Genomic DNA, 14,587 nt, shown 5'->3' on the forward strand with positions numbered 1-14,587 from the left:
CAGGCTGCTGCAACAAACAATATGCAAATAATATCTACCAACCAGTAATCACAAGTTTCTACAATGCTACCAGTGAAGTAATACTAATGTGCACACATTTCAAAGTGCTTCCAATGCACCTGACCTGTGGCGTTTGTCCTATAATGGTGGGCAACCCAGGTGAAACTTAGGAATTTACCAATTCTGTCACCGAAGCGACCTGCACCCTCCCCAACAAAAATACTCATGAAAAAACAATTCTCCTCTTTTAATCTTATGCCCCGTACACACCATCACTTTATGTGATGAAATATTTTTTTTAAAAACGTCACTTTAATTGACCGTGTGTGGGGGAAAACATCGTTTTATGTCTTCTAAAAAACGACCAAAAAAAATTGAAGCATGCTTCAATTTTATGTGTCGTTTTTCAAAACGTCAACTTTTACTTCACAGAAATTGACCGTGTGTAGCAAAAACGTTGTTTAAAACGACGTTTTTTCACCCGCGCATGCCCAGAAGCTACTTATGAAGCAAGCTTCAATGGAAAAACGTGGTGCAACGTAACCTCGCTTTGCTAGAACATTGTGAGAAAACGATGGTGTGTAGGCAACTTCGTCTTTGAAAATTGAAGTTTCAAAAACGTCATTTTTTACTTCACAGAAAATGTCGTTTTTTTTCATCACATAAAGTGATGGTGTGTATGCGGCATAAGTCCCTATCCAATTGAATCTATTTAAGCTCTGACACCAAAATTGTAAGGAACACCTTTACCTTTAACCACTAGTCCTGACTATTTACCTTTATTATCTAACTACAATTACCTCATCGTTGGCTGATTCCGTTGCTCTCATCCAAATCTTCTATGCATAGGGAACAGTGTGTATAAATAATTGACACCACCCAGGTTAATTCATCATACACTGTTTTCCTTTATTCTGGCTCAGACAGGGTGTTAAGTATGAATGAAAGATGGGCGTTACTAACCATTTTCCACCAATAAGGGGTACATGTTTAAATGACATATTTCCTTTTAACATGCATTTAACCAATCATAATGTCATGTCACCTAGACAGATATAACTCCAGACAGACTATATCCTGACAAACACGTTCCCTATTTTGGGTTTTCGATTTCAACATAAGTTCACTTCTTAAACAATAATACATCTACTTGATCAGCAAAATGGTAAACTTAAAGGCACAGTAGAGTCTTACGCCTTGTACACACGATCAGAATTTCCGATGAAAAAAAGTCCAGACTGATTTTTTTTCATCGGATATTAAGACCGTGTGTGCCCCATCTGAGTTTTTCCATTGGAAATTCCGATGGACTTAGAAAGAGAACACATTTCTATCTGAAATTCCGTTTGTCTGTATGGAACTCCAACGGAGAAAAAAACATGCATTCTTAGAATCAAGTCGACGCATGCTCGGAAGCATTGAACATCATTTTTCTCGGCTCGTCGTAGTGTTGTGCGTCACAGGGTTTTGGACGGTCGGAATTTGGTGTGACAGTGTGTATGCAAGACAGCTTGAACAAAATTCCATCTAAAAAATCTGTCGGAGTTTATACCGATGGAAATTCCGATCGTGTGTACAATGTATTAGATTGCAAAACATAGTATGAACATAAGGGGGTTTTTTACATGCCCCTTTCAATTATTGTCCGACTGTCCACCGCAAAATTGCAGCCCCACTATAGGTCACTACTAGTAGAAAAAAGAAAAGAAAAATATCCCATAGTTTGTAGACACTTTGGCCTGGATTCACAAATGTGCGCCGTCGTATCTGTGCGCCGTACCCACAAACTAAGATACGCCTAAAAACAGGCTTCATCCCATCGATGTAACTTGCCTACGCCGGTGTAGAGTGGGCGCATATTTACGCTGGACGCATCTGGCGCTCTCATTGAATTCCTATTCAAATATGCAAATGAGGGAGATACGCCGATTCACGAACGTACGTGCGCCTGACGCAGTGCGCGTAAAGTCATACGTCCGGCGTAAAGTTATGCCCCATAAAGGAGGTGTAAGTCAGCAGATGACATGCAAAGGTCTGCACCAGGGTACACAAGCCGGCGTATTTTACGTTGTTTACGTTGGACGTGAATATGACTAGGCGTAGGTTACGTTCACGCTGTAGACAGTGATCCGGCATATCTTAGGCAGTTGTTCCGACGTGATTGTGAGCATGAACACTGGGATGCGTCCACGGGACGGCGCATGCGCCGTTCGTCATACGTATCTGTCTAGCGCTCGGCCCATCATTTGCATGGGGTCATGCCTCATTTGCATGGCTCACGCCCACTTCCACTTACGCCTTGGAAACCCAGCGCAGATTTGGGAGCATTGGCTTTGTGAATTCAATGCTTGCCTCTCTGCGCTGCGTCGGCGTAGCGTAAAGGAGATACGCTATGGCGGCATAAATATGCGCCGCTCGCTGTGAATCCGGGCCTTTAACTTTTGAGCAAGCCAATCAATATATGCTTATTGGGATTTTTTTTACCAAAAATATGTAACAGAATACATGAAGAAATTAGATTTAAATATATGTTTTAGAGCAGAAAGTAAAAAATTATATATTTTTTTTAAATTGTCAATTTTTTTGTTTATAGTGCAAAAAATTAAGACCGCAGTGGTGATCAAAGCCCACCAAAATAAAGCTCTATTTGTGGAAAAAGTGTTGCATGACCGCGCAATTGTCAGTCAAAGTAACGCAGTGCCGTATCACAAAAAATGGCCTGGTCATGAAGGGGCATGTAAATCTTCCAGAGATCAAGTGGTAAAAGATATAAACTCTTTTAAAAGAACCATGTACTGACAAAAGTACAGAGGCTGCTATTGTTGACCCATTCAAAAAAAAAAAGGCTTTAATACTTTCTGGAACACTGACCTATGCAGATCAGTAAAGTCAAATCTCCTTTTACTACTGTCAGTGACTAAAAGGGTTGTATTTATGAAAAAAAATAAAAATTCCAAAGCTATGTACATTTGTTCTGCGTAAAGAGGGGCACTCCACAAGTATGAACTCTGAGGTCAGTATATGAGGCAAGGAGCTGCTTTGTTGCTGCACCTTCTGACCCTGCTGTAATAGGTGCTGACCAACCCTACTTTATCTCTTGTGAAATTCCAACAATCATTCTTGGTGACTTCAACATCCCTGTTAATCGTAACACTCCCGCTATTTCTAAACTACATTGACCTCATATTCTCCTACCTATGCACTCCGCACAACCTCTCCAATATTCCTTTTCCTCTTTCTGATCACCCCCTTATTAGTTTCTCTCTCTCTCTCTCTCTCTCTCTCTCTCTCTCTCTCTGTCTCTGTCTGCCTCCTCCTTGCCTTCCAACTACAAAACTATTACCCGTAGAAACCTTCGCCATCTTAAAGGAGTTGTAAATGAATTTTTATTTTTTTTTGCTGAAATTACTGTTTACATGGTATAGAGACATAATAGTTAACTGACTCCTTTTAAAGATGATTAAAAATAGATAAAAATCAATCATATAATGTACCTGCAGTTTCAGTTTCGTTTTTGCATCTTTCCTGCTTCTCTGCTGCACAGAGCCAATACAGGGCAGTGATGGTTTGGAAAACGAAACTGATTGGTGTTGAGGGGTTTTAGACACACAGTAATCACACCTCCTTGATTAGTGACCACAGAGAGAAAGCTCCCATGACTTTTTTCATCAGGAAACAGACAACCAGGAAGTGTTCAGAACAGAGAAGGATTAGAGCAAAAACAAACAATGAGGACATGAAACCAGGACTGCAGTAAGGTAAAGGAAGCTATTTAGAGAAAAAAATAATTCTTTAGTGACCCTTTAACCCTTATCTTCTTTTTTCTGCTACAGATTGTCTTTACGACAAAATCTCATTCTTGTCCTGCCCCAACTTGGCCACTTCTGTCTACAATAGTTCACGGTCATACACCCTGGATACCTTCGCCTCCCTCACTACACACAGAATCAGTTCCCAACCGCTACAACCCTGGTAGACAGACAATAGCAGAAGCCTCAAAAAACGTAGCCGCGCTCTTGAGCCTCTGTGGCGTAAGACTAAAGCCCTGTACACACAATCGGTCCATCCGATGAAAACGGTCTGATGGACCGTTTTCATTGGTTAACCGATGAAGCTGACTGATGGTCAGTCGTGCCTACACACCATCGTTTAAAAAAACGGTTGTGTCAGAACGCGGTGGCGTAAAACACAACGACGTGCTGAAAAAAAGTTCAATGCTTCCAAGCATGCGTCAACTTGATTATGAGCATGCGTGGATTTTTAACCGATGGACGTGCCTACAAACGATCATTTTTTTTTCTATCGGTTAGGTATCCATCAGTTAAATTTAAAACAAGATTGCTTTTTTTTAACCTATCGATAAATAACCGATGGGGCCCACACACGATCGGTTTGGTCCGATGAAAACGGTCCATCGGATTGGTTTGACCGATCGTGTGTACGCGGCATAAGTCACAGCAAGATTTCAGCCAATATAAATCTGCCCTCCAAAAATACCATTCCTGCCTCCACACTGCCAAACAGACCTACTTTATCACTATCATTAACACCCTCTCACGCAGTCCCCATCAACTCTTTTCTACCCTTACCACTCTACTTTGTCCACCATTACCTCCACCCATTAATTTATTCACTGCCCAGGAGATTGCTAATCACTTCAAAAATAAGATTGAGACAATTAGTTTGGAGATCTCCGCTCTACAGATATCTCTCTCACTTTACACTTCTTGTCCTCCTGAGCAATCAATACTTCCCTTTTTTAACCCAGCTACTATAGAGGAAGTCACTAAACTTTTTTCTAACGCCCACCTAACCTCCTGCCCCCTGGACCCTGTTCCTTCTCAAATACTACGATCACATCTGACTCTATCCTACACTCTTTAACTCATATCTTCAACCTCTCACTCTCTACTGGCATCTTCCCCAATCCTCTAACCTTCTTGATTCCCTTCAGTCTGGATTTTGCCCACAGCACTCCACAGAAACTGCCCTCCTAAAACTCACAAACGACTTCCATGACTAACAGCCAAAACCAACAGTCATTATTCCGTACTCTTACTCTTGGACCTTTCCGCTGCCTTTGAAACAGTTGACCACCCCTCCTCCTCAAAAAATGCAATTTGTTTGGTCTCCATGGCTGCACTCTCCGTTGGTTCGAATCTTACCTATCTCATCGCACCGTTAGTGTCACTTACAACTCCACTTCCTCCTCCAACTCCTCCTACCATTGGGGTCCCCCAAGGTTCTGTCCTTGGACCTCTGCTATTCTCGATCTACACGTCCTCCCTGGGTCAACTGATAGCCTCCAATGGCTTTCACTACCATTTATATGCTGATGACACCCAAATCTATCTCTCTGCCCCACATCAAAATCATGCCGCCTTAGCAACATTTCCAGAATACGGCCTTTTTTAACTAATGACACCACCAAGCTTCTAATTCACTCCCTGGCAGTGACGGTGCGTCCATAGAGGGCGCAGGAGCGCCGCCCCCTCTCTCTCCTGCACCGCCACTGAAATACAATACTGCCGCCCACTATTCAGATGGCCGACCCCCTGGTGAGCGCCGGCCATCTGAATAACAGCAGCTGGTTGGCTTTGGAAGTGCTTATCAGAGCCAGCCTGGCTGTAATCTGCTTCCAAATAGTTATCCAGGGGACGCACGGGGGGGATGTGTTCCCTGGTTAACACTGACAGGCGTCTCAGCCAATCAGGTTCACCGGTTCTGGTTGCCGGTAATCTGATTGGCTGAAGTGTCATCGAGGGCGGGAGAAGACATCGAGGGACGGTGGAAGCAGGATGGCTAATACAAGAAAGGTAAGTGCCAGGCAGGGGGGGCATTTTACAGGGCACAGTGGCAGCGTTTTACAGGGCACAGTGGCGAAAATTGATGGACACAGTGGCAGCATTTTACAGGGCACAGTGGCTACAATTGATGGGCACAGTGGCTACAATTGATGGGCACAGTGGCGACGATTGATGGCATGGCACAGTGGTGACAATTGATGGCACAGTGGTGACAATTGATGGCACAGTGGCGACAATTGATGGGCACAGTGGTGACAATTGATGGGCACAGTGGTGACAATTGATGGGCACAGTGGTGACAATTGATGGGCACAGTGGTGACAATTGATGGCATGGCACAGTGGTAACAATTAATGGCACAGTGGCTGCATTTGATGGCATGGCACAGTGGCTGCGTTTGATGGCACATCGGCTGTGTTTGGCATGGCACAGTGGTGACAATTGATTGGCACAGTGGTGACAATGGGCACAGTGGCGACAATTGATGGCACAGTGGCTGCATTTGATGGCATGGCACAGTGGCTGCATTTGATGGCATTGCACAGTGGCTGCGTTTGATGGGCACAGTGGCTGCGTTTGATAGGCACAGTGAGGCTGCAATTTTTTTTTTTCGTTTGTTTGCGCCCCCCAACATTTTTGAGCACCAGCAGCCACTGCTTCCTGGTCATCTCTCGCCTCAATTACTGCAACTTCCTCCTCATTGGATTACCTTTACATAGACTATCCCCCCTTTAGTCCATCATGAATGCCGCTGCAAGACTCATCCACCTTACAAACCATTTAGTATCCTCCACCCCTCTCTGTCAATCCCTCCACTGGCTTCCACTCACCCAACAAATGAAATTCAAAGTACTAACAATAGCTTACAAAGCCATCCATCCATAACTTGGCCCCCAGTTGCATCACTAACCTAGCCCCAAAATACCAACCAAGCCGCTCTCTTTGGTCCACCCAAGACCTCCTGCTCTCTAGCTCCCTTGTCACCTCCTCCCATGCTCGCCTCCAGGATTTCCTCAGAGCTTCTTCCATACTTTGGAATTCCCTACCCCAATTTGTCCAACTGTCCCCTAATCTATCTATATTTAGACGAACCCTGAAAACTCTTCTCTTTAAAGAAGCCTATCCTGCTTCTAACTAACACTGTTTTACTTCCTCCATCAGCTCATCCCCCACAGCTATTACCTTTTGTATCAATTGACCCTCCCTTTTTAAATTGTAAGCTCTAATGAGCAGGGCCCTCTGATTCCTCTTGTACCAAATCGCAATGTAACTGTAATGTCTGCCTTTATTTTGTTAAGCGCTGTGCAAACTGTTGGCGCTATATAAAACCTGTATAATAAATAATAATAAATCCACTCCTTGCCCCCTTACATGCCAGATTTGGCATGTAATTTTTTTTTTGGGGGGGGGAGTGGGGGCTTCAAGAGGAGTGTGACTTCCTGTCCCACTTCCTCCTTCCGCCCAGGGACCGCCTAGGCGATACGTCATATCACCTACAGCGGCCCCTCCCTGTAGGCGATCGTCTGGGACAGGTCCCAGGCGATCGCCTGACCAATCACAGTGTGAAGCGCAGCTCGCACATGTGCAGTGAGTGCCCGACCATGAAGCCAAAAGCTGTCACGGCCGGGTGCCCACACTAAGAATGAAGACGCCGGCCAGAGAGGGGGGTGGGGGGGGGAAGAAAAGGCCGGCGCGTCGCTGGATCGTGGAGCAGGTGAGTGTCTGTTTATTAAAAGCCAGCAGCTACACTTTTTGTAGCTGCTGACTTTTAATAAACATTAAAAAAAGCCTGGATCTCCCCTTTTAATGGTCTCTTGCATTTTGCTTTATTAATTCTTACAGATCAGTCATTGGACTCCACAATCATGAAGAAATTATTCAAAAAATTCACCCTTTTCATGGCAATAGCAGCTATGACCTTTCTGAGCAGGTATGCCCTAAAACAGAAAAGCTTTTACATCATGAATATCCTAATATGGAATGGCTTACATCCAAGAACACACTATGATCCTGAAATCTCCCGTCTGATAGAAAGTGTACCCTCTGCTACTTTCTCTGCAAAAACTGTTTTAAGACAAGGAAATGGAATCTTATTTATGGAGACCACAGACAAAATGGAACCACCACCTCTGGTCTTATGTGCTATTGAGTCAGCGGCTCGAGTCTACCCTGACAGACCAGTGGTCTTCTTCATGAAAGGACTGGGGGATATCATGACAGAGGACGAGGAGAAAAGAACAAGAAAACGTTTTCCAACTCTCTCTTCTTTTCACAATATCTACTTCTTCCCGCTCAAACTGAATAAGTTATTTAATAACACGCCTCTTATGGAATGGTTCGAAGAGGTACGGTATGTCACAAACTAAATAGGATACAATTTAGAAAAGCTGTGAATAAAAAAAGATTTGGGTATGCTCATAGACAGAGAGTTGGATAACATCACTGATTGCTAGTCAGCAGCTCCAAAGATTCATGAAATTGTTAAATTGTATTTAAGTTGTATTCAAAGTACATAAAATAATATTTTCCTGATGCCAGACATGGCAGCATACATATGATATAGCTCCGCCCCTATATCCATATTTGTGAGATACTGTGCAGTATATATATCTATATATACACTGAGCAAAATTATAAAACGCAACACTTTTGTGTTTGCCCCAATTTATCGTGAGCTGATTTGAAATATCTATGACTTTTTCTATGAACGGCCTATTTCACTCAAATATTGTTCCGTGTCATAAGCTCTGGTTCACTCTGCTGCGTTTTGACACGCGATTTGACATGTCAACTCTCATGTCAAATTGGCGGCATTTGCCAGCAATGACACCGTCCTAATCAGTGCAACGCTATATCTGTGGAGCTGCACCGATTTAAAAAAATAGTTTCTGCACTACTTTTTGCGATTTAGGGCCTTGATTTACATTGACATCTTTGCAGAAACCTGCACAGATGTCTCTGTAATCGCAGCCGAAATCGGGACTGCCAGCTGGAGTAAAATCATCCGAGTTCAGCTGAACTTACACAGCTTCATTCCTGCAGCCCAGCGTGAACCTGGGCTAAATCTGTGTTAGTGAGCACTTCTCCTTTGCCAAGATAATCCATCCACGTTCCTCACAGGTGCATAGCTCAACTGTCCCTGATTTTGAGGGACTGTTTCTAATCTGGAGAAATGTCCCTCTGTCCCTCATACCACCTCATTTGTCCCTCAGTTTGGTCTGATCTATATAGATGTATATAAAATGCACTTTTTATCTATCAAAAGGTGTTTTCCAGCACTAAACCTTTCATCTGATTTCTAAATGGCTGCATTTGAAAATTCCAAAAGCCAATATAAAGGAATAGTAGTGGTAAAAAAAAAAAGTACTTGTGGGTTTAACTAATCTTGTTTTTTTGTACAATTCTTCTTTAAGGGGGCATTGCAAGGGGTGTGTCCTATGCCTGCATACTTTTGCTGATAGTTGTCTCTCATTCCCATCTTAAAAAGTTGGGAGGTATGCAGGTGTGGCATATCAAGATGCTGATTAGACAGCATGATTATTGCACAGGTGTGCCTTAGGCTGGCCACAATAAAAGGCCACTCTAAAATGTGCAGTTTTTATCACAGAGCACAATGCCACAGATGTCGCAAGTTTTGAGGGAGCGTGCAATTGGCATGCTGACTGCAGGAATGTCCACCAGAGCTGTTGCCCTTGAATTGAATGTTCATTTCTCTACCATAAGCTGGTAGAAGGCGTTTCATAAAATTTGGCAGTACATCCAACCAACCTCACAACCGCAGACCACGTGCAACCACACCAGCCCAGAACCTCAACATCCAGCATCTTCACTTCCAGCATCATCTGAGACCAGACACCAGTGGTGGCTGGTGCTCAATTTTTCGGGGGGGGGCGCAAACAAAACCCCAACCCTCCCCACCCCCATCACTCGCCTGCAATAAGGCCTACAGACAGACAGGCAGATAGATAGATAGATAGATAGATAGATAGATAGATAGATACACAGACATGTAGATAGATAGATAGATAGATACAGTAGATAGATAGATGACTTTCTTTCCTGTAGTTTCAAAAACAGAAATAAAACAGAACAAAATGTGTTAAATGATATTTTTACCAGGTAAAAATGGAATGCATACGGTAAATTGTTAGGGTTTGCATACACTTTAAAAAGAAATTACATGCATGCACCTAGAGATATCTGTGATGTAATGACAGGGCTACATTAGGTAGGTAAATTCACTTCATAGTTGCTTTAGAACACTGTTTATGAGGATTAATACACTTTAATATGTTATCTTCCAGTGGATTAAAGACTGATGTTGTATTCTGTAGTTCAACCCCTCTATATAATTAAAAGGATACACTTACAATGCATATAAAAATATATTTTAATGCAGGGGTTGACAAATTTGCTTGGAATCTAGGAGCCAGCTAAAAAAGTTAGGAGCCAGAAAACGTGCCCCGTCCCGACGAGCTTGCACGCAGAAGCCCTGTTTTAATGTAAAAGTACATTTTGTTTCCTGATCCTTTTGTATTCGCTATGTATTAGCCTTGTATATGCTTAAAGAAATAAATTAACTGTGAGACCTGGAAGTGACGTTGTAACTACGATAGACAGCACCACCCATGTCCTAGGGCGGTGCAAATGTCTATCATTTACCCAGCCAAGTATACACTACAGGCACCACTCCGGAAGCTATGTGGAGGGATGGAGAGTGCCGCAAAGCCAGTTTAAAGCCTGCAAATTGAAACGCCATGTCTGCAATCACATGATTGCATAGACGTGGCGTTTCCTATAAAGCACTTTGTCCGGCGCTCGGCGCCCAAACACATTGCACTGGAGGACTGATTTTTTTCATTTTTTTTTCTTAAAGGGCCAGTTTTAAGAAAAAGGTATTTTTTTACATTTTTTTTTGTGACTGCCTGGGTGGGCGGCGCCCATGCGCCCCCTTTGGACGGGCCGCCACTGCCAGACACCCAGACAGCTGCTGCAACATTTGGTTTGCATAACCAAAGAATTTCTGCACAAACTGTCAAGAACCGTCTCAGGGAAGCTCACCTGCATGCTCGTCATCTGCATTGGGATCTCGACCTGACTGCAGTTCGTCTTCGTAACCGACTTGAGTGGGCAAATGCTCTCATTTGATGGCGTCTGGCACTTTGGAGAAGTGTTCTCTTCACAGATGAATCCCAGTTTTTACTGTACAGGGAAGATGGCAGACAGCGTGTATGGCATTGTGTGGGTGAGCGGTTTGCTGATGTCAATGTTGTGGATCAAGTGGCCCATGGTGGCAGTGGGATTATGGTATGGACAGGCATATGCTATTGACAACGAACACATGGGCATTTTTATTAATGGCATTTTGAATGCACAGAGATACCATGACGAGATCGTGAGGCCTGCTGTTGTGCCATTCATCCACGACCAGCACCTCATGTTGCAGCATGATAATGCATGGCCCCATGTTTGTTGCAAGGATCTGTACACAATTCTTGGAACCTAAAAATATCCCAGTTCTTGCATGACCAGCATACTCACCGAACATGTGACCCATTGAGCATGTTTGGGACGCTCTAGTTCAGCATATATGACAGCGTGTTCCAGTTCCTTCCAATATCCAGCAACTTCGCACAGCCATTGAAGAGAAATGGACCAACATTCCACAATCAACAACCTGATCAACTATATGCGAAGAAGATGTGCTGCACTGCGTGAGGCAAATGGTGGTCACACCAGATACTGACTGGTTTTCAGATGCCCGGACCCCACCAATACAGTAAAACTGCCCATTTTAGAGTGGCCTTTTATTGTGGCCAGCCTAAGGCACATAGGTGCAATAATCATGCTGTCTGAGTCAGTGAGTTAGAAATGATCCCTAATTTTTTGCGCATTTTATTTCTATTTAGTGTCATAATGGCTTTGGCATGTACAGTAGGTTTGGATAATGTGCACAGCTTTCGGTAAGCCTCCAGGTGCTTTGTTGAAACCTTTAAAGCACTATCTAGTTACACTTTGGCAGAGGTTAAAGAGGATTTTCAGTCTTCAGTCTGCGAATTGAATGCGCGTTCACCACATTCAATTCGCATATCAGGAGAATATGACTGGCTTTCTATGGAGCCAGTTCACATATCTCCGCAGCGGGTTCCGGTGCGGTGTGCTGGAAAAACTAGTGCCTTTTTTGGTGCGTTTCAGGTTCGATTTCGCACCCTCTCTGAAGCAGCAAATCATTGGCTGGTGTTGCCGCGATGTCAGGGGTGGGCGGGACCAAGCGCCATCAACATCAGCCAATGATTTGCTGCTTCAGAGAGGGGGTGGAGCCAGAGAAATGTAGTGGCCGGCCCAGACCCATCCCATTGACTGGTGTTGATGGCCGTTCAGTCCCGCCCACCACCGAAATCACCACTGACTTTTGACAGCTGGTGTCTCTCCCTGCATGTAGTGTTATTACCTGACAGCTTCATACACTGAACAGCTCTGGCAAGTCTCACGATCTGCTGCCTGTGAAACTGTTTCACAGGCAGCGGGGGCCACACACACTCATGGATGCAGCATTTCTGGGGATATCTCTGGAGACAGCACGGGGTGATTAGGGTGTGCCCAGACACATCCAGCACACCCTGTGCACACGCCTATGGTTGCTGGCTTTTAATAAAAGGACACTTACCTGTCCAGGGATTCAGCGCTGTCTTCACCGGGGCCAGTTCTTCTCCAGTCTGGGGGTCCCCAACACCGCCATGTCAAATGTGGTAAGATGGCTGTGACTCTGGGCATAAGCAAGTTGCATTATGTGTTGCGAATGGACCCACAGCCTCCTGGGACCCGTGACATGTCCCAGAAAGCTGTGGGCAAAGGGGAGGGGGCCCTTTTGGGTCAAGTTCCGCTTTGAATACAGGTCTTAAAACCGAACTCCAGGAAATATTAACTGTACAATGTTATCCAGCTCTGTATTTATTATTGCATCAGTAAATGTATTTTTTTTTAAATGCAAATAGTGGAAGTACCTAAATTTGACTTGGTATAAGGCTGTGCGATCTCCTGTACAACAGGGCCCTGAATAAAAAAAGAGGGAACAAAACACTGAGCCAATAAGTGTATAGATGAGATGATTTCTGTCAGTGTGGCAGCAGAAAAAGGTGTTTCAGGCAGTATATGCCCCTGGCAGGCACAGTCCCAAACATAGCTGAAGTTTTCTCTAAAGGCTTCAGCCAAGCTGTTTGAACCTTTGCCGAAAGGTTTACATATGCTTTGCAGGAGCTTGCTGTACACACTGCTCTCATACAAACTGAAGCCTGTATAAACAAAGCTTGAAAATGTAATAAATCCCATTGAAATTCTTCTCATATACAGAAAAGAACCAGACATGTTTTATAAGGTTGTTTCCTTTGGTCTATAATTTCTGCATACAGACTTGAATGAAACCTTTTATCAATCAATACTTTTCACTGCTTTTTTATGTGTTTTCAATATATTTCCAGGTGAACCCCAAAAAAGAAAAGTACTGGACCCATGTTATTTCTGATGCCAGCCGGTTTGCTATGATGTGGAAACATGGTGGCATTTATATGGATACTGATATCATCTCCATTCACCCAATACCTAAGGATAATTTCGTAGCAGCTGAATCTGCTAGAGTTACCAGCAGTAGTGTTTTTGGGCTGCCGCCCTTTCATAACGTAACCTGGGAGTTTATGAAAAATTTTGTGGTGGAATACAAAGGATATAAATGGGGACACCAAGGACCAGGAGTGTTCACACGTGTTATGAAAAGGTTGTGTGGAGAAATAGTATTTACATTTTTGGTAGATAATGTATGTCAAGATATATTTTACTTTCATCCTTATCGTTTCTATCCAATTTTGTATTCATCCTGGGAAACATTTTTTGAAGTTAATGAAAATCCACCAACTTTCACAGACTCGTATGTCTATGTCGTAGTTCTATGGAACTATAAAAACAAAGTTGGTCTAACCATGGTTCCTGGAAGTAATACATTAGTGGAGCACCTCTATAAAAAATACTGCCCGCTCACATATGGAGCAATTCTGAGAAACGAAACGATTTACATTTAAAAAATAACTTCACGTCACATCAGTCACAATATTCGGACTTGCTACAAAGAGAATTGGCTAAAGCTACCAGCAAATTAGCCCTGGACATACAACAAGATTTCCAGGAACTGGGGAGCCGGTTGGAAAGCATTAAATCTAAAGTAGATGACACCGTTCATAACTCTAACATGATAACTAACTTGCACGATCGCCTTGAGGAAGCCTACTCTAAGATCGACAACCTTGAAAACCGCGCCAGGCGCTATAATTTTCATATCAGGGGCATTCCTGAAAATGTGAAAGATATCACTTCAGTCACTTATTCACTAATGCAAGCTGCAGTACAGGCATACCCCACTTTTAAGTACACAATGGGGTTTATTTACTAAAGCTGGAAAGCACAAAATCAGACTTACTTGTGTATAGAAACTAATGAGCGTCTAAGGCCTCGTACACACAACCAGTTTCCTCGGCAGAATCCATCAAGAAACTTGGTGGGAGAGCTTTTTTGCAGAGGAAACCGGTCGTGTGTACATTTTTCATTGAGGAAACTGTCGAGGAACTCGACGAGCAAAAAAGAGAGCAAGTTCTCTTTTTCCTCGACGGGAGTCTCAATTTGCTCGTCGAGTTCCTCGTCGGGCTGGTTTTAGACGAGAAACTCGAGCTTGTGTATGCTAAGGAACCCGCGCTTGCTCAGAATAAAGTATGAGACGGGAGTAAAAGTTGCAT

The 14,587-nt window shown here is 43.5% G+C and overlaps 1 protein-coding gene across 1 annotated transcript; it reads left to right on the top strand.

Moving 5' to 3' along the window:
- Positions 1 to 7,626: 7,626 nt before the first annotated feature.
- LOC120936418 (alpha-1,4-N-acetylglucosaminyltransferase-like) lies at positions 7,627 to 14,240 on the top strand. The gene is made up of 2 exons (XM_040348728.1): positions 7,627 to 8,152; positions 13,286 to 14,240. The coding sequence occupies exons 1-2, from the start codon at positions 7,673 to 7,675 to the stop codon at positions 13,877 to 13,879; spliced, it is 1,074 nt and encodes a 357-aa protein (XP_040204662.1). The 5' UTR covers positions 7,627 to 7,672; the 3' UTR covers positions 13,880 to 14,240.
- Positions 14,241 to 14,587: the final 347 nt, after the last annotated feature.

The sequence above is a fragment of the Rana temporaria genome, chromosome 4 (assembly GCF_905171775.1).
Source record: "Rana temporaria chromosome 4, aRanTem1.1, whole genome shotgun sequence".
NCBI lineage: Eukaryota > Metazoa > Chordata > Amphibia > Anura > Ranidae > Rana > Rana temporaria.

Bases quoted from the DNA above. Each gene is read 5' to 3' on its own strand.
- LOC120936418 (XM_040348728.1), top strand. From the start codon at position 7,673: ATGAAGAAATTATTCAAAAAATTCACCCTTTTCATGGCAATAGCAGCT. The intron at 8,153-13,285 runs GTACGGTATGTC...ATATATTTCCAG, and splicing joins TTATGGAATGGTTCGAAGAG to GTGAACCCCAAAAAAGAAAA.